This window comes from Cynoglossus semilaevis, unplaced genomic scaffold (genome assembly GCF_000523025.1).
Source record: "Cynoglossus semilaevis isolate Cse_v1.0 unplaced genomic scaffold, Cse_v1.0 scaffold1563, whole genome shotgun sequence".
In the NCBI taxonomy this organism is placed as follows: domain Eukaryota; kingdom Metazoa; phylum Chordata; class Actinopteri; order Pleuronectiformes; family Cynoglossidae; genus Cynoglossus; species Cynoglossus semilaevis.
In genome coordinates this window covers 72,301-92,910 of record NW_007585132.1, presented here as the reverse complement: position 1 = coordinate 92,910, position 20,610 = coordinate 72,301, and the positions used below count along the sequence as shown (strand labels likewise).

The 20,610-nt window shown below is 36.9% G+C and overlaps 2 protein-coding genes across 3 annotated transcripts in view; one reads left to right on the top strand and one right to left on the bottom strand.

Moving 5' to 3' along the window:
* Window positions 1-8: 8 nt before the first annotated feature.
* adam8b (ADAM metallopeptidase domain 8b) lies at window positions 9-14,493 on the top strand. Of its 2 annotated transcripts, XM_008337596.3 has the most exons (23): window positions 9-688; window positions 1,883-1,989; window positions 2,372-2,445; window positions 3,050-3,128; window positions 3,408-3,484; window positions 4,203-4,386; window positions 4,527-4,586; window positions 4,670-4,732; window positions 4,841-5,010; window positions 5,102-5,183; window positions 5,271-5,410; window positions 6,021-6,207; window positions 6,678-6,767; window positions 7,362-7,560; window positions 7,646-7,748; window positions 8,314-8,479; window positions 8,564-8,644; window positions 8,744-8,828; window positions 10,288-10,408; window positions 10,997-11,153; window positions 11,239-11,283; window positions 11,719-11,769; window positions 13,129-14,493. In XM_008337596.3, the coding sequence occupies exons 1-23, from the start codon at window positions 664-666 to the stop codon at window positions 13,225-13,227; spliced, it is 2,445 nt and encodes an 814-aa protein (XP_008335818.1). In that variant the 5' UTR covers window positions 9-663; the 3' UTR covers window positions 13,228-14,493. The 2 variants fall into 2 exon arrangements, with proteins under 2 accessions (XP_008335818.1, XP_024909606.1); XM_025053838.1 differs by lacking the exons at window positions 9-688; window positions 3,050-3,128 and having other exon boundaries at window positions 1,946-1,989.
* Window positions 14,494-20,010: 5,517 nt separating this feature from the next.
* LOC103398848 (inhibitor of nuclear factor kappa-B kinase subunit alpha-like) overlaps window positions 20,011-20,610 on the bottom strand; it is a 9,348-nt gene continuing 8,748 nt past the window's right edge. The window contains exon 22 of the mRNA XM_017030946.2: window positions 20,011-20,100. Within this exon, the coding sequence (XP_016886435.1) occupies window positions 20,035-20,100 (66 nt within the window). The 3' untranslated portion in view covers window positions 20,011-20,034. The remainder of the gene's footprint in view (window positions 20,101-20,610) is intronic.

Below are 20,610 nucleotides of genomic sequence, written 5' to 3'. Positions count from 1 at the left end.
TCAGTCTTATTGATATGTATGTAAATACTTTATTATGTCTTAATGATATGTGTAATGTTGAAGTCATTTCTAAGTGACACATCATGACAGACGTTTCTGGAATTCTTGTGGTCTATGACACCAACCGAAGTCATACCAGAAGTACAGCCAGACCACCTTCAAAACAAAAGTGTAATATGAAATACAATAATTGTACATTCTACAGTGTACGTGAACAATGCTGCCTTTGTGCGTTGAGATGAGATTGTTAGATTACTAGTGGCCCTGCCACACATGAACAAATCTCGTACACTACTGAGCTACAAAAACCGAGTCTACTTTAAAAATCCAAAACATCGTATAAACACAAACAGTCGTATGTCCACGGATCTCTCGGGGTGGCGGACCAACATTTGAAAACTACTTAAGATGTCCAAGAGAAACAGCTCCAGCTGAGTAAATATAAACGTTGACGGCGTGCTCTGCTCTGCTTCTTCTCACTTTAATTAAACGGAAGTTCGCATGGTTTTACTAAAGCTTGGCTGCCTTGACGGGGTCTTTCCGGTAAATCACTGAGGCGGCGATAAGCCGTACATGAAGGCGTGGCCCAAGTCAGTGATGATTCACTGTGGAGGAGAGAAGAACAGCGGCGAAGCAGCGGCCGGGGACAGTTAGTACGTCGACATGTTAACTCTGTGGATGACATGCGGTAAGTTTCTGCTCAAATCAAATTTTATTACAGGGGTAATTTACTATTGTTATTATGTTTTATCAAGCAGTCGCTTTTCTGTTTCGGGATAACGGATACAAAACCGCTCACATATCGTTAAAATTCGAACATAACACGATTTTTAATGTCCGTGCAGTTATCGAGTATTCAAAGTAAGTGTAAAAATCAGCTGATCAATAACGTCATTGATTAAAGTTGATCAATAACTTAAAACATAGTAGACATTGTAGAAAAAAGGCACTGGTGGAGGTGCGTCAGGCAGCAATGCCCAGCAGGCAGACCACCAGCCTGTATTTTCATAAGTTCCAATGCCTGGGCTTAATGTCATTGTTATTTCTTTTTTTTTTTTAATTGCTATAAACTGGCTACTAAAATAATTAAAGTTTCTCTCCTGCATAATCAGTGTTAACATAAATGTGCTACAATCTTTTAGTATTGTTAAATCTTAGAGGTAGCTAAAAATGTGAATATACAAACATAACACAAACGTAGATGTAAATGTGTAAAAGTTGTAAACTTTAAAACCGTTAGAGAAGCGGAATAGTACAAAATTAGAAAACCTAACGTTTTGCAATAGTTAAACTGCATATAAAACTGCATACTGGACATTGTGCAAAAATAGAGAAAAGGATGTGAAAATATAATACAACTATGACAACTCGGCAAAAGCACCCAAGGTGATTCAAATGAACCAAACAATACCCTAATATAGCCGAAATAACGTAAAATTCCCAACAGAACTATATACAGTATGTTCAAAAGTTCTAAAAGTTGGCCAAGCTTAAGAGTTTAATCCCAAAATGTTTTTGTAAATTGCCAAAAGAAAATCTAAAAACAGCCAAAGATTTTACACAAATGTAGAAAATTAGAGTAATTGATTTGTTAAACAGCATGAAAGAAAAACAACATTGCAAAAAGCTCAACATTATGACTGTATAAATTGTTTAAAAAGCATAGGTGATGTCATCAAGACTAAACAATCATGCTTCACACATTTAAATTATATTTAGAACTTCCGTTTTCTAATGTGTTGGAAACTTTAACATCACGTGTCAGTAAGGACAAATGTGTGTTCTCGATGGGTTGAGTTCAGAAGAGTCTGTTGTTCACACTGTTTCCACACCGTGTAAAGAATTTAGTTGTGTGTGACACTGTTGTTGCTGTTGTCTGCAGTCTGTCTGGTGCAGAGCTCTGCCCTGCTGTCTAATGTGGAGCAGTACGAGGTGGTCAGACCCCAGAGGATCCTGGGGCGACACAAGAGGAGTCTAAAGAAAAACCAGGTAAGGGAACAACCTTCATCACCTGAGCCTCACACACTGAGGCTTAGCTCTCTCTCGTACTTTGCTCCTTATTATTCACTAAGAGTGTTAAAAGTGACACAGTTAAACAATTTAATTTTTAATTCTATTCAAATTAAATGACATGTATGTTTTTGATATGTATGTTACTTATTTACTCATTTTCTTCTTAATTATCACAGCCACACATTTTCTATATTAATCCTACTATTAAAGAACCATGACATTATGTTTAACATTAGTAAATTGAATATCTCCTTCAGTAATTAATACTGAGTAAAGAATGTGAGTCTGACTTACTCAGCTTACTTACAGCTGTTCATCTCACTCATCGGTGTGTGTGTGTTTTTGTTTTGTTTTTCAGCTTTATCCTGATTCCGTGCAGTACAAGTTAGCCATAGAAGGGAAGCAACATGTCATTAATTTGGAGAAGAACTGGTAATTTTTCCCTGCTTTGTCAAATATTTCCCCTAAGAAATGATCAACCATTTTGGGTAAATACCTCTAATAGTATTATTAGCATTTCCTCCAAAAACTGCTTAAGGGGTCAAAAACTGGATACTTCTGTAGCGAGCAAAACTGCCATGACATACTGTAGCTATGCAGGGTGTGTGTATTTCATCCATGTTTATCTGTCACACGCCAGACACTGAGTGTTGCAGGATTCCAAAGAGATAAGTGGTAGCTGGTTTAAAAATGGTTAAATAAATATAACACAATGATTAAAGCAGTTAAAGTCTAGAGAAGGTATCCTTCCACAGTAGTAACCAGCAAAAGTTGTGGCAAAAAGGATTAAAGGTCAGCCAAGGATAAAGCTAAAAGTAAACCTAGAAATAGCTTAAGTAAGGTTAAAGGTGATTCAAAATCACCTAAAAACTGAAACTAGCCAAAGGTCAGCTCAAAAGGCAATAAACGATATATTTTTAAAAAGTGAATCCAAATCATTCAAAATGCCAAAAGTTGTTATTTTTACCCTGTAAATGAAATACACTTAATAAGATTAAACAATTTGGTTTTTCTTCTTTCTACCTAAATATATCAGGAATCTTATTGGAGAAGGTTACACTGAAACACATTATTCCAAATATGGTAAAAGAGTTACAACGTCACCGAGTCATCAGGTAAGTTTTTAACCCTCATCCTGAGAATAAATACCAAGTTGCCTCATAGCTTACTCTATTTATAAATAGAGGTTAAACAAAGAGCAGAGAAAGACTAAAGAAAGACGAACACTCAATGAATCGACTTGCTGCCAAAGTCCATAACGAGTTCTTGATTTTAAGAAAACACTCTAGAAAAACATTAGATGTTATATTCAAGGTTGCATTGTTAAAATGTTGCCTTTGTACTAGATGGACCTTTATTATGTAACCTAATCTTACAGCTGCATTGTCCTGTAGGATCACTGTTATTATCACGGCCATATTGAAGGAGTGACAGACTCTTCGGTCAGTGTGGGGATTTGTTCAGGCCTCAGGTGAGACATTTCCACAACTTCACTTCTCATTTTAAAGTTTTCCTCTGTCTTAATGTGAGAGAGTATGTCATAAATCCTTGTGAAATGTCTTTCCTCATGACATTTAGTAATCATTTGTTTTTTTAAGATTTACATCATGAGTTAAAAAAAAATACAAAAAAGTCAATAAAAAAAATCTCCCAAAAAAGTAAGAATAAATATAAGTTATTTCTCTTTTTGTACCAGTGAAAAAAATATTATCTAGTGCCCATAGTTTTAACAAACTTTAAGATATATATATATACATATATATATATATATATTAAGATCATCATATGACCCAATTTTAGCCTTCCTTTAGTTCTTACATTTTTGCAATAGATTAATTTAAGCAACCTTGTTGGGTAACTTTTAGGTGTTTTATTTTTTAGGTAGTTTTAATTTTTGTTGGGGCAATTTTCAAACCTTTTGCAAATATTTACCAATTTTTCCTGTCCAACTTTTTAATGCTATAATCTAGGTTAACCTTAAAATAACCCGTGACCTTGTGATACGCTTAAATTACTTGCAAGGTCACGGCTTTTTAAAAAAAGTTTAAAAAGTTTACCCATTTACATTAGATCTTAGCATGTTTGCTTTTTTTGTTACTTTGCCCATAAAAACCAACACTCCTATTTTCTTGACTAAAATGACGTACTGTTTGGAGGTAAAATCTTCCTGTGTATTGCTGTATTTATAGTGGCTTTGTGAGGGCTCATCAGCAGGTTTACCTGATTGAGCCCCTGGGGAAATCTGAGAGCCAAGATCACGCACTTTACCGTCGCAGCAGTGGAACAGAGTCAAACAACACTATGCTGTATGACCGAGAACAGGACCAGGATCAAGTCCCTCGTCTAGCTGGTCTTTTCAGGTCCAGATCTTGGGTAGGTCATACATACAATATAAATATGTTGAATTTTTAAAGGGATAGTGATCATAAAATAATTTCTAAAACATGTAAACGATTTTTTTTTCATATGAACATTTATATTGTAATTAACATGTTTTTCTGTGTCCCGTTCAGAAAACTAAACCCATCACCCAGTGGTTTGTGGAGCTGTTTGTAGTGGTTGACAACGCAGAGGTAAATTTTATCTTGAATTCTTTCCCAGCCATCACTGTACCACTAGACAAATATGACCATGTCCTTCTCTGTTCTACCTCTAGTATAAACGGTATGGAAGTGAGACCAGATCCCGAATTCTTGCAGCTATAAATCACGTCAACAAGGTAATTTTACATACCGTAAGGTGAATATTTGATGGGTTTTTTTTGTCATCTTTATGTCTATGTCCTATTGATGCACATCATCCCTGAAGAGTGTCTCTTTTTATGCAGGTGTATCAACCTCTAAACATTTATGTCATGCTGGTGGGCTTGGAGATTTGGACACAAAGGGACTTTATAGATGTTGATATTAATTCAGAGACAACGCTGGACAATTTCCTGATGTGGCGCCAGACTGAGCTTCTGCAGAGGACAAAACACGACAATGCGCAGTTTGTAACGTGAGTATCATTGTTAAAAATCTGTGCAGAAGCTGAAGCTCAGTTTTAACTGTATATTTCACTGTAATTTAATTGTCTTTCTTTTTGACAGTGGTAAAAAGTTTGACAAAGACACAGTTGGACTGGCAAATAAGTTTGCAATGTGTGCTGAAAACTCAGGTGGAGTCAATCAGGTTTGTTCTCTAAATTGTTGCCTACATACACTGGGATGGAGCTAAGAGTGTCAGTATTATTTGATATATTCTGCATTTCACCACCAGGATCACCATGATAACCCAATTGGCCTGGCTTCAACTCTTGCTCATGAGATGGGTCATAATTTTGGCTTATCCCATGATACCGCAGACTGTGTTTGTGGTTCATCTCGCAGTGGAAACTGTGTAATGGCAGAAAAACTTGGGTAAAAAAATATACCGATCATTTGTAAATTCTTGTAATGTTGTAAATTCTAGCCTAATTATTTATTATGGTCTAATATGTTAGTAAAACCATTGTTTTGCCTAACTGTACAGTCATTGTCTTTAATAATGGTAAGATCAAAAACAATAAGATGCTAGGGCTTTCAAATGATTACAATTTTTCATCTAACTAATCAAAGGGTATGTTTGAATCACAATTAAGCAATAATTAATTATCAATTTAATTTAAAAAAGGCCATGATCAGTGGGATGTGTTAAAGGACCCAGAGCAGTTGCAATTAGATATAACAAATTCTTAGGAATTTCCCAGTGGTCAAGTCTGAGCTGGTTATCTGAATGTTTTTATTTTATATTTGGCAACTGGAACGTCTTAGTCCTACAGTACACTGAGTGTGTAACTCCTGGCTTCACTTACTTTGTTTAAAACCAACAGTTATTGACTGCACTTAGAAAACTAAAACAATGGTTTTTAGTAATGTCATGACTGGCCATATACTTCTGTGTAATGAGCATGTCTACTTTTATACCCAAGACTGGAACTAACGACCCAACAGTGAGTAATCTGTCATATCTGAATCCCCCCATCTTCAGGACAGAAAGTGAAGCTTTCCCAGAGTTCTTCAGCAGCTGTAGTGTGGATCAGCTGGCTGAGTACATGGAGCGGGCTCAGCCTAGCTGTTTGGATAAACCCAGCCCCACTAAGATCATCCCTGTGGGGCCTCGTTGTGGCAACGCACTGTTGGAACCTGGGGAGGAGTGTGACTGTGGAACAGTGGAGGTAAAAGCTTAGTGTGGAGGCAGAGTAAGGGAAGCCACTGATAAACCCCTTCCTTTAAATGACATTGCTTTACAGTCTTAGTCTCACATTTAGCCCTCAAATAAGACAAAAGTTCTGTCCAGTTGCCCTCAACTATTGTTGGAAATTCTGTGATCATTTCCAATGATAGGTGATGGTGGTGGGGGGCTGCAGAAATATCAGAATAAAAGTTGATGAACATTTTTTACATAAACTTGTTCTTGTTATTTTTTGGACTGCTTATATATAGTTTTTAAACTTGAGGAAATTACAGTAAGGCATTACTTCACCAATGTTTGGCTACAAAGAGTTAACATAGCTTTCCTGTGTGCTCACATCTTGGGGGAGTGTTTGTTGGCAGATACTGGATGTATGTGTGTAAGATTCAGAATCTGACCTTATTCATCACCACACCATTATACATAAATAAAAAATTATGTGTTCCTTTCTAGGAATGCCAAAATCGTTGCTGTGACGCCTCAACATGTCGTCTTACTGAAGGAGCCCAATGTGCTCACGGACAGTGCTGTGAAGACTGTCAGGTAAAGCTTCTTTTAAACGACTTATTTAATGTAACAGTCTAAAGCAAGATTAGAAACCTCTTTCCATTTAAAAGTTGAGATATTTTAGTCAGTGGAGCCAGATGATGGTTACTCTTAGATTGCCCTATAAAATCTGCATCAGAGGTGGGACAGTGGTGGTGAAGGTTTCAGGTTTGAGTCCACTGAGGTGCCCTGAGCAAGGCACCATCCTCACACACTGCTCCACAGGCACCTAAGCTGCCCCCTGTTCACTTTGGTGATGAGTAAAGTGCAGAGGTCACTTTTGGTTGTGTGCAGTGGTCTGCTGTGTCACAATGACAAGTAGTTCATTTTCCTTTCCAGTGCAAAAATAACAGGAAACAGAAGGTGATGCTCTCCTGTTTCCATGAAGAATTTTTTCACCACATCCTTCCTCAAAAAAAGACAGGAAGAAGAAGTGCTTCTTACTGAAAACATCTAATGTAGAATGTAGAAATGTATAAATGTATAAGAATAGAATAATGTAGAAATTTAGGCACACTTAAACTACTACCATCGCAACTTGATTTAATAGATTTTTTTTTAAATGTTATCACCTACACATTTGACTCACAGGTTAAAGCTGCTGGAAGTTTGTGCAGAAAGTCGGCTGGAGAGTGTGACCTCTCTGAATACTGCGATGGCTTATCAGAGTATTGTCCTGAAGACAGCTTTGTAATGAATGGCAAACCGTGCTACAACCACGTACAGGGCTACTGCTACAACGGCAAATGTCCATCATATGAGTATCACTGCTGGAGGCTGTTTGGACAAGGTGTGACAAGCATACTGGCCCTTTACTAAATAGTTCACTCTCCTGTCACCAATAGGCTTCTAACTACACTTTTTTTGTTCCACAGGATCGAGAGTTGGACCTAATGTGTGTTTTGATCTAAATAAACGTGGTGCGGAAGGCTCAAACTGTGGAAAGATCAAAAATGGATACATTAAGTGTGCTGCACAGTATGTATTATTGCACTGAATGTCCTGAAGGCATTCCTTTTGCTTTTTTTTTTTTTTTTTTTTTAATAAAGAGTATTAATAAAGATGTTGGACAAAATGGCTCCCCAAAGCCAAGTTCAAACATGTGGCTCACTCCTGTTTGGCTCCTTAGTTTACACAGATTTCAAATGCTCCAGTAGTATCTATTGTGACAACTTCCAGTTGATAAATACAGCAATATCCTTTGCCACCATCAAACTGAGCCATAGCACTTTACTGTAGGACTCAAATGATTTAAACTTGATGAACATTGTTACCACAAGGATTTGCCCCATGGGTCTAAGCAGATAAAAGCAGTTAACGCTTAAGTGCAAAACTTTCCCAAACTCTCTTACTTCTCCAAATCCGTGTTCATCCCGAAAACAATTTTGTCTTAAACCTTATTAATTACGCCATCACTTAAATTCTGGCTACTAAGACTTACAGTACAAAATAGCAGCATCTTTGTCATCAAGAAGAAGATATTATACTTCCAAGCCAATTTTATCGCTTGATCAATTTGTTATTGTTTCCTTTTTCTTTACAGGAAGGCCAAGTGTGGATCTATATTTGGTCAAGGAGGCGGTGAGTCCATCACAGGTAGAAGGGCAGCCTACACCGTGCAAGGTCATGAGTGTAAACTGGTGGTGGATGATTATACAATCAGAAAAATTGACATGGTGCCCAAAGGAACCAAATGTGGACCAAATAAGGTAGACTCAGAAACAAGGAGACACAGTATAAGAACTGTATACCAGAGCCCATGTGCCTTTTAACAAGCATTCTTTTATTTACAGGTTTGCCTGGATAATAAATGTGTGGATTTGTCAGTTTATGGGAAACCAGAAGATTGTAGAAAGAAGTGCAACAATAACGGGGTGTGTTAGGAGGTTTCACGAAAGTGGAATTCACTCAGATTTATTCTAGGCCAAAGGGCACGTGTTGTAAATAACTTTTTTTGTGTGTTTAACCTTCAGGTTTGTAATCACAAGAACGAATGTCATTGTGATCCAGGCTGGGCTCCACCGTACTGTGACGCACAGTACACAGATTCACCTCAAGGTACTGAACTTTGTACTGGATCTCTAGTCACTATGTGACAGAAAATATGTGTAACGACAATTTGGTTGCTTAAGACATGGTTTTAACTGAAAACCAAAAGTCTTAAAATGAGCTGCACCAGTAAAAATAGTATTTGCTTTGCAAGCTAAAGAATCATAGTTCTTAAAAGTATTAGGCATGGATGACTCAATATGAGTGATGGCATATTTGGCAAAATCATCATCCTTTGTTCCTGATAAAATCAAGTCCAAATATGTGTCTCAGACAAAGTCTAAAATTATCTTTGCTTTAACTCCATTTAAAGGTAGACTTAACATTGTTTCAAATGATTACACAAGAGAAAGGCAAGGACAATCACTTTTAAAACACCATTTAACCTACTGTGTCAGAAGACTTTGCAAAAATGATTAATTTACAAGATAGGATCAATCTGGACCAAAGCTAGTTACAGACTCTGGTCTTTTCCCCTCCTAGAATTGAGTTTTGTTGCTCACATAATTTCTGTTAAGGTAATGTGCCTGATATAAGGGAAAGTTTGTGCACAATGAACCTTTCACCTTAGCTACACCTTAGGAGGGAGACATAAGCTTCAAGGACAGCTAACTTGTTCATAAATGGGCCGCACATTACACCAAAACTGCTCCCTGGTGCTTTCTTCATTATTATGTGGGGTAATCTATTAAATGTCAATAGATTTTGTTTTAATTAATTTTAAGTCCATACAAGGAATCTGCATGCAATCTATAAATGCAGGGAAGTTATGAAACACGTCAGGAGTTGGCATGACACGTTTGACATCCGGTTCAAAAGAAAGAAGTGATGAAACCAATATTTCTTTAGTAAAATGTTTTCATCTGCATTTTCCTCAGAAGAGCAAAATGTGCTGATAAAAAATATCAGTGTTACTGACTAGAACTACAGACCTTTCACTTTTGTTTCTGCCACCACAAACAGAAGTGATGAATTATTTCTGTGCATAGCAAAAAGTATTCTATAATATTAGTACAGAATATAAAAAAAAAACAAGTTAAACTAATACATGCGCGTGCTTTTTATTAACATTGTGTATAAGTTAACAGTACTGGAACTAACATAATGATAACTTTATAAATGAATCATCTGACTCCATGGGTCTACAGCCTACAGTTATTGGGTTTTGTTTATAAAAATTGAACAATTTTACTCTTTGTTTTCCGAGACAATGAAGAGATGTGTAATTTTAAGTCGTTATCAAGTTTCAAGCTAAACTAACAATTTTTACATTTAATTAATACATTACAACAACAAATTTTGAATTTTGTATGTAGACTCTTATTTATTAATTATAAATTTACTTGAATCAGCCTCATGAATGTAAGTTCTCCATTGATGTAAAGTGCAATGAATTTGTATGTTAACAGTGATGTTTGTGTAGTGTATATACTGTTATAATGTGTAATCTCCCTGTCTGTGCCTGCAGGTCAAAACTGGATAATAGCTGGTGTGTGTGCAGCTCTTTGTATTCTCCTAATAGTTGCTGTCGTTATCTCTGGACTAATATGCTGTAAAAAGGACAAGGTTGACAACTACACTTCTAAAAGGTAGTGAGAACTAAGCTGTGACTGACTGACTATGTAGGATCTGTACGAGTTATTTCAGCGCCATGCTGGGGTTTTGTGGGCCTTCAATCTTTCACCATTTAAAAACATATTTAGCAGAAACACTGTGCTAATCTTTTTGATACATACACTGTTGTTTGTTTGTTTTGTGCCTCAAATAATGCCATAAACAGAAAGGTTAGTGGAAATTTTAGTTGTTGAAAAACTACAACTATTCACTGTTGCTATATATTGTATAACACAATATTACAACTAGTCAGGTGGCTAGTCAACTTTCTTAAGCTATCAAGGCAACAAAGTACACAGTACAGAAGACCAATTTAACAGATTATTAAACAAATGACCGTGGCTGTACAACTGTTGTTACATTTCATTTAACTAGAGATTAACACCAAAGCGTATCAGGTAAAGGTAAAATCATATTAAAAATCAAATTTCCAATGACCTCCATTCAAATGGACATTTCTTTAGCAACCCCTGGTGGTTAACTGCAGCTTCTGGTCCATTCATTTTAGAAATACCTAATATAAGGTCTATGGATGTAGCTCACTTTCTGTCTTTCCACCGCAGGAAAGTACACTCAGCTCCTGCTAAGTTAAACCCGATGTTCAACGAGGCGAGTGTCAAAGAGAGACCTCAGATCAGTCAGCCGACGCTAATGCAATCAACAGCAACACAAGCCTGCACTCCTCTTATGGCTGTGACTCCCTGCAGACCGGCTCCACAGGTACAGACAATAATGGGAAACAAACAATGTGTCGTATATTTATTAGATATTTGTGTGCGGAATTAAATGTGCCGTTTTTTTACAGCCTCCACGCATATCATCAGTGTTGTCTACCTCACAAACTGAGCCGGTAAGCTTCATCAATAAAACTTGTATGTTTAGCTGCAATCTACTGCAAATTGAGGTTTGGTAGAGAGATAAGTATCTGTACTTTGAAGAGATGATGAAACAGTTGGGCATCGTAGAAAAGTACATAGCAGAGGAAATGACGTGTTAGTGGTCATTTTTCAGCTACAAGCACATCTGATACTGATCAGTGAGATCAAATAGGTTTAATTTACAAAAAAAAAAAAAAAATTTTTTGTAAAACAAAAACAAATTTACAAATTTACAAAAAAAACTCAGAAAGTAAATTGCAAACAGAGTTAGATATAATAACATTATAACATTTTACTGTAGTTTCCCTCACTATATGGTATGAACATGTTGAGTTTTTAAAAGTTTAAAGAAGTAAAAAGTCAAAAATGTTTAAACTACTATTCCTACTTCTTTTTTTTTACTCCAGCACAAACCTCAACCTCCAGCCAAACCTTTACCTCCACTGAATAAACCACAGGTGAGTCATGACTTTGAGCATCTCTCTCATTTCCTCTGTGCAGGCTGACGACAGATGATGTCATTTAGAAACGAGGGGTCTATCATTCATCATAGTGCACTCATTGCCAAAAATACTGTTGTATTTAAAGCCTGAAATTTGCAGATCAGAAAGTTTCCAGCTTGTAGTTGAAAAAGTATTTAGTGTTTCCACTTCCATGCAAAATCTAAATGCACCCATAAACAAGACTTTGTTTTGAGCTGTGACCTCCATCCTTCATATTCCACACTGAATGTCTGAATACATACAGTATTTACAGCCTCTTGAATATGTTAGTAGGAACTAGGCCAATCTGATGAGGAGCCTGGCGTAAGTTAATAGTGAAATGATAGCAAAGAGAATGGCAATGATGGTAATTCTCCTCTGAGCTGGTTTTCATGTCAATAACAAACCCTCACCTCGGGTTAAACCGTACATTGCCTACAGTGACCTCTCACTCACAGAATGGTTTTTGATCAGTCTGATGTTTCACTGCAGGCGAGGTTGAACAGTTTGACTTTGTCTGGTTCTAGCACAGCAGCAACAAAACTCCTACAGACTTCTTCTGAATGAAGTTTCAGTCTCTCAGCTGTTTGCTCACATAACATGGTGTATGTCTGCTGATGACTGCATGTTGAAAAACACATTCTTAACAGTGACATGGCTGAGATTGGCTTTTTTCATATCTAAAAACGTATTATCTCATGTATGAACAGTCTCACAGACCTGACCAGATTATCTCATGGGGCCATACGTGACCCACAGACAGGATGTACCTCATCCTTTCCCCACAGGCTTATTTAGTCCACTGATTCATTCTATTAGGGGTGGCAGCCATGGATGGTTCAGGCCCTCAACAAGCTGGCGTTACTGCAGGTTGTAGAAAATATGTACCATAGGAACACAATATCTGAATCAACGGTAAAAAAGTAAAAATAAAAGTTTGCTTTTTACAGTCACCATACCTTTATTAACTATCTGCTGATAGACCGAGGTGATGGTAATGAGCAATGCACAAAATGTACACAGAACAGCCACTGCACACCATTCTGAAGCACTGTACTCACTTCAGCCAACATTGAGCCTAAAAATGATATCACATCTTAAGTCTAAAAGTTATACAATTTTATTGGATCACATTTTTCAACCCTAAAAAATACATTAAAATACTAGTGATCAGATGTGGCACTGCACCCACATATCTAAAACATGGCATCTTTCGGTACTTCAGTTATTTCAGTGCATTTACAAACTGAAGGAGTAAAATAAACAGTAGATACCACAGGCTTTGTGTCAATACTGTCTATCACTGTATAACTTTGTCTAAATTCTTTGTTTCAGTACAAAGAAGCCAAACCAAATCCTCCTCCTGTGCCTCCTGTGAAGCCCAGCCCTCCTCCCCCAACTCCAGCCAAGCATCAAGTCCACAGATTGACATGAAACGTTCGTGTTATGAAGCAATTTTGACCAGAGCTGAAGGCATCAGACTGTGGTCACACGTTCAGAACAGAATCCTTTTTGGGATAAAACTGGTGACTCACAGTGACTGAAGGTTTGGAAGGTTTACTCAGTGAAGCCTTTAAGATGCTGTTCTTTTCTTTGAACACCAGACCAGCAGGTGCACTGTGCCTGCGGATGACTGATTTCTTATTTTTATTATTTGAGAGAGGGACTTGATATTGTAAAACATGTCTGTTCTTCGCTCATATATTAATCAAGCAAAAGCAGTACGTATGCAACAGTACATACTGTACTGTACTACTACTGCACTTGGTAAGACATGCCACGTAATGATGATAAACCTTTAAATCAAGTGTCAGCCGAAGGGATTGTATGAGAACTTTAAGTGGTTGATTGTCTACACTTTAGTACCAAATGATGCAGGTTGAGGTTTCTAGGGTTAAATGTGTTGGGATGTTTTAAAACAATCAATGTATTTTAACTCACTTTAAGTTACTGATCAATCTAGAGTCATAATCATTTAATTATGGATTTCCATTTAATTGTGGATTAGACAAGCCATAGACTGTGTAACTGTTTCTCGGTAAGTAAACCAAAATTACGGGTATATCAGCCATAAATTATGCAATAATTATTAATACTCTATTTACATCTGTGACAGACCAAAAGAGCTTCAGGAATGATTTTACTTGAGTTAAAAATGACTGAGAAGTCACCTCCTCTTGCTTCCTTTTGTTTAAAATCCTTCTGAACTCAGCAAAGACATATTTATCATTTCCTGGGCTTCAGTTTGGGACCGGAAACAACATCCATTTCTTATTTAGAATCTATGGAAAGTTGCAGATGAATCTCTTCTTACCTCGGTCGCCTTTATACAGTCCCTAACTTATTCCAAAGCCAGTCTGCACTTAACATAAATGTTTACTTCTGTGTCTTTATGCCTTATTCTTGAAAACCTTCTAACGGTACACACTGTACAAAGGCTGTGCACAGCCCAAATGTGTGTAGTTACAGTTTTCTGCAGGAAACAATTACAACTTCCTTTGTTTGTTTTTAGCCTCAAGTGGTTCAAATGCACTGATATTTTTCTAGAACAGTCATGTGAAACAATTAGTTGTAAACAATAAATTTGTATTCAATTGTTACAATTGTGCTTTTTTAGGTGAGTAACATGGGATTTGATGAATGTAAAACGTATGTGTGTTGTTGCAAAAATTAAAAAACGCACTTTATTACAAAACTGGAGGAATTGTTTCCTAATGTTATTTGTTAAAAAGCACAGAATTGATTTTTTATTGTTTGTTTTCCCCAAATCTGAAGTCTGGAAGATCCAACTATTATTTTTATTTACTTACTCTGAAAAAATACTTTCCAGAGAAAGATCATCATTCACATTAGATGTATGTTAATCTATAATTATTAGTCTCTACCATGCAGTAGTAGACGTGAATAAGCTAAGGAGCAGCAGTGAGTCAGACCTTTACAGTCAATCTATTTTTCTCACTGTGGATTTCATGCCCTGCCTGATGAATTTGGTTTCCCCGTTTCACACAGCTTCAGAGTAAGTATGTGAAACAACAAACACATTTAGAGAAGCAGTAAAGTACAGTAAGCACAGTTTGCGCTTGTTGATTTGATGAGTAAAACAAAAGCTCTGAAATACATATGTACAAGTCAGCCAATAGTATAGCAAGAATGGCTAAGCACGGCAGTAAGCAAAAGCTACCAATCGCTTAGGGAGTTTATAATAGACTGAACAAAGCATTTCCTTGCCAATAAGTTAAAAAGGAGAAACTCAAAGTAACATACTGACAAATAACAAGTCAATGCAACTAATGGCAAAATTAACTTAGCATTAGTAGCTAATTAGAAGCGTAACTCCACAGACTGCAGGCATCCAGAGATAGCATACATTTAGTAGGTACAAAGGAATAAAATTTAGTCAGTGCCACACAGCAACCACTAAAGGTTCACCTGAAGATACATTTGATAATACTGTGCTTAAAAATCAAGTCAAGTCATTTCAGGAAAACCTCACAGTAAACAAAATCCTAGTCTCATTTATAAATGTCCTCCTTAATACAGCAATTCTTTCTCAGCAGTCAGAGATCGAGTATCTTTTTAAACAACCTCCATCAAGTCCAGTGTTCCTATCTCCACTCCTGGAGACTCCAGGATTAACATTCGCAGACATCTTGTCATACTTAAAATAATGGAAAGTTGACATGTGTGGAATCTTGGTTTGTTTCTTTTTTGAGGTTTGCCCTGATTCACCATGATTCACCGGCAGAGCAGTCTATAAAACACCAGTTTACAACGTGTGCGGTTTGTTGTACAGCACAGCTGCGTCTGAACTTGTCCTGTAAGATCAAACTGATCATCTGACAGGTATATTGTACAGGAGAATGTGGTGCTCAGATCCGTCCTAGAAATCTATAATGTTTACTTAATATATGTAGCCGTTGTTTTTCATGCTGAGATCTAAGGCACTGATAGTACTACAACACATTAACGACAGTCGTCATGACTGTGCATGTCACATACTGTACAGATGTGCCACAACAGGGACAAAGGAGATATTCTACAATATGTATACAATAGATGGAACACTGAAGAAAGAGCAGGGATTCCTAACAGATTCATAAAAAACCTCCCTTCACTCAATTCTAAACACATCCATCACTTAAGGTCTTTCCCACCAGGTTATAACTTGCTTCTTTGCCTCAGCTAATGGCCTAAACCGAATTCCTAAGAAATGTTTCAAATCATCTTCAATGGTTGGAGACGCCTAAGAGACACACCATGTTTTATTTCTGAAAATCAGACATTTGTCTTTTAACTTCTGGCTTCTCTCAGAGAAAGGTTCACAGCACAAGTCACCCATTGCTGTCATGCCCAGCTGGGCACTGTAAAAATATTACTTCCAATCACACAAGGAAAACCATACTCACTATGAGGCATGTTGGTGGCAGCGTCATACTGGCTTTAATGTGGTCAGGTAAAATAATCAGTGTTGAACAGAGGGATGTAGGCCCTTCAAAACTAGACTGAATTTAGCAGCTTTTGTAACCTGACAGTTCCAACAACTAACAACTCATATTGTGCATTGAAACTTCTACCAATACCTATAATTAGTTTGCCATTAAAATGTAATAACATTTTTGAAGCATTTTTTCTAAAACAGATGGGAAGAAAGGCTTCTTTATCATTCTAGTTCTGAGTACACTCAAACTTCGGGTACATAGATAACTGTGCAAAACAGAAAGGCAAAATACCCCTCTAAGCTATACTTGCTCTACCTTATTTCATTAATTCACTGCACAGAAAAGTTGGATTACCTCATAGAAAACTGTACATAACTGTCTGGGCTGGCTTTGTTTATAGTCAGTTAATTACCTAGAATATTGAGGTCAAAGAGCCGGAAGTTTAAAAGGTCGTAAGAAAATGGCCATGGGCGAACAGCACTGTTTTCTTTTGTCCATGCTTTACTCACAGTTTAATACTCCATCATCAGCTTAACCAGGATAACATTGAACAAAGGGTCATAAGAATGGAATAAGGAGTTTTCAGCCTTCAGTTCCCTGACACACTCTTATTCACACTGTTTAAAAAACGAGCAACAGTCTGAGTCAAATCAACTTGATTGTTTCCAGCTTTTCTTTTTTTGTTTTGTTTTATAAAACAGCAACTGCAGCTGCCATTTTTTGTCAAGGTTTCCTCCAGTTTTCCCCCCAATGTGGGAAATGCAAAAATGTACTTCATCCGGTGCAGATGGGACAGCAGGAGTGTAATCACAGCTGCTGCCTTGACACAAAGCAGTCATGAGGTGAAGGAACAGCTTTTAACTCTACCTCTTTCACACACAAACACAGGAGGTAAAAGTCTGCAGGAACCTCCACCCAAAACCAAACTGCTTCATATCAGATACAGTAGTAAGGACGCCCAGCTGTCTGTATTTTCTCTTTCCTAAAATGACTGTAACTAACCTTAAATAGGCTTCAACTATACAAGTAGGACTCTTTAGTTCAATGACTAAGCTTCAGCTAGAGCCAAGTTTAGCAGCCAACACTCTTTAGTTCAATGACTAAGCTTCAGTATCACATTATATCACATTAAAAAAAAGTATAAAATAAAGTATTAAAATAAAGTATCACATTACCATAAGGAGAAATAGAAGATTTCTCAGGATAACAGTAGCATTTTTTAAGTCTTCTGACTCTTTTCACATTTTCCTTATACTTTCCATGACTACAAAAAAAAAAAAAAGAAAACTTCAAATTAAACTTCAAATGAAGCACCTGGCTCACGGTGACTGTCAGAACACAGGACGGCAAATAAGTCTCCAACTGACAAGTTGGCGGGGCGCAGTCATCAATTAGAGAGTTGTATGTAATGTAATATCTAAGAAAACGTCAAATTTTAAGAAGTAGTAATACTACCAACTGTACATCCGTGTAACAGTATGACCCTGGACAGGGCAGACCACATACTCAGTCCCAGACTGCATGCTTAACAGATGAATGACTTCACTGCCTGTTTACATGGACTCTCTAGTCTGTGGTCCTTTGTTTACAGGATCTGGTGCAGTCTGTTGGAAACTGTGTTTAAAATAATGTAACTAAGATCATGAGTTGTTTATGATCACTGCAGACCGATGAGAAGAGATAGACATTGTTATTCGGGTTAACAAGGCCACAGAAAAAAACCAGCAATTCATTAGTTCAGAGCTAGTACAACATTTTTCAGATAAAACCTATGGCAACATGCAGAAGATCACTAGTGGTAAAAAGCATCACTGGAATGATGAGGAGCATCACCGCAGTCATGCCAAAGTCTTTATTTAATTACCAGGCAAACATCAGACCTCTGTACAATGACATTTCTAAAATTGACACCATCAGAAGGCAACAAATACGCAAACTAAAAACTGAAAAAGACACTTTCGAGTTAAATATCAATGTGATACTTATCCACATTGCACTTCATCTTGATAAATAGGAGGGTCAGTGAACATCAAACTGTTACTGCAGCACAACTCCATGGTCTGGTCAATATTTTCTGGTCACATGGTTCCCGTGGTCTCATCCGTATGGAGCTATGGTGTGTTCAAAAGAAACTAGCTTTGTGGCAGGTGTAGTGAAAATGCTGCGTTTATGTCATATGAGATGAATGAAGAATGTGAGTTTGCTGTTCCTCAAATGTAGCTTGTGAGCCTAAATGTGGGTCATAGGTTTTTATTTGATCGGTCCACTGACACTTGATAATAATGGTTTTATATTGTTTATTTCAGTTCTACGTAAAGACAAATCCTTGGTCTAAGCTCAGTAAAAATCGTAACCACTTCTGCATGTAATGGAAAAGCACACTTTCTAGGTGAATACGTGTTGAAAAAAATAAATAAAACTAGGCTAGGACAGCCACTACTGACAAAAACAAATGGTGGCTTTGCTTGTTTTTTAAGCAACAAATAGGGATAAAAAAAATAATCTAACAACTTTCCTTCTTTCAGCCACATAAGGTTGAGCAATCATTTTTACTTAATTTAATTGTACTCTATGAGCCCCAAACAGAAATAACTCCATAACAATAACAACCAGCCACAACAGTTGGCTGCAGAGGGAATTTTTGCTCATCATAGTAATCATAGCAAACCTCCAATAACAAGCCAGGCATTAACCAAAAGCCCAGAGACCTCAAGCAAATAAAATAGAATTTACTCAGAAAGTTTAGATTTGCGAAAACATTAAGACTATTTATCCTCATTGACACAATGTAAATAAAGTACAAAAAGGGTTAATGATTAATTACCATTAATGAAACACTTTATTTTGTATATGACTTAAACGCAGCATAAATTCTCCAGGCAACCTGTATGTACATGTAAATACAGTAAAAGTACATTTTCAAAAAAGAACAGACACTGTATAAACAACATAATGACCAGCCACGTGCATCGTCACCTATATTATAAGAAAAGAGCCTCCTCCTGTCTATGATACATATATTTATACTGTATACAACACTTCAGCCAAGGAGATACTGAATCTGAATATGTAGATGGTAGAATAGAAATGTCTGACTGTTAAAACTGAACTGATATTGAGCTGACAGGCTGTTTTTTTTTGTAGTTTCTTTTAGTTTGTTTCATCATGACTGCGAGTGTGACTTTTGGCAGTCTGAAACATTTTATCTCTTCACAGAGAGAGAGAGAGAGAGAAAGAGAGAGGATACAAAGGAGTATCAAAGTGCTGTTTGCCTGATTGTAATTTTCCCCACCCACAACTACTTCCCGTCTGTTCCCTGTGTGTCACAAGGCTGAGCCACTTCCTACATTTCTGTCCCTCCATCTGAGACGAGCCTGCTTCAAAATCTGCTGCTACAGTTTGCTAAATCTTGGAGTCACCTGGAGTATTTATTTTAATAATGAAATGCGATAAATACTGTGCAGAGAAAAAGAAACACAGAGCCTTATTATTGTTTTTCACCATAGGACGCCCACCTCCCCGCCCTTCCCCCCAAACAACAATACTTACAGTCGTTCCACCATGTCAGACGATGGGAGTGGACAGACACCACTTATCATGTTTGCACTCACTCACGTTCGTGTGTGTTTCTTTTCAGGAGATCAGAAAGAACCGCGTTTGAGAAACAATCCCCGGTCCATGTACAAGTGAACAAAGTCTAGTGGCACACAGCCGCTGCAACACCGTTCAGTCCTTAGTGTAACTCCGAGCAACAAGCAGGGATGGAGGATAGCAACTGTTTTTTTTTTGTTTTTTTGTTTTTTTAAGCATTTCGCTTTTTTAATTTTGTGTTTAAAGTTTCATATTTTGTCCAGCTCCAGTCTTGGTCCTTGAAAAGGGAAAACCATGATGTGAAAAGTTAAGGACAAGTATTTAAATAAATTACAAAAAACCCAACTTTCTTTCCACTGAATCTGTGATCGTAAAACAAGGCGTGCATCTATTAATTATTTTTATTATACCGTTTTTCTATTTGCTTGTAAAAAAGCAGAAAAACAAAAAAACCAATGTATGTTTTCCCCTCAATCTCTAAATGATATGTCTTAATTTGGTCTACAAACCACAGATATTTATATGATCTTCACAGAAGAGAAAAGCTAAATATTTTTATTCATTACGTTGGTTGAAAATCTTGTTGTTTTTCTACTCTCAATAAAAACCATTCGTTATAAAACTAAATAAAATGTTTATAATTGTTTTGAACAAAACAAGATAAACAAGTATATTTCAGCAGTGAAGCCATTGTCCAGAGTTGAAGAACTTTAATCTATGTTTTTTAAAGGAAATATTTATTTTTACTTGGTGGTGTTTTTTGTATTTTATATAGTACATCTCTAGT

Bases quoted from the DNA above. Each gene is read 5' to 3' on its own strand.
- adam8b (XM_008337596.3), top strand. From the start codon at position 664: ATGTTAACTCTGTGGATGACATGCG. The intron at 1,990-2,371 runs GTAAGGGAACAA...TTTGTTTTTCAG, and splicing joins GGAGTCTAAAGAAAAACCAG to CTTTATCCTGATTCCGTGCA. The intron at 8,645-8,743 runs GTGTGTTAGGAG...TTTAACCTTCAG, and splicing joins AGAAGTGCAACAATAACGGG to GTTTGTAATCACAAGAACGA.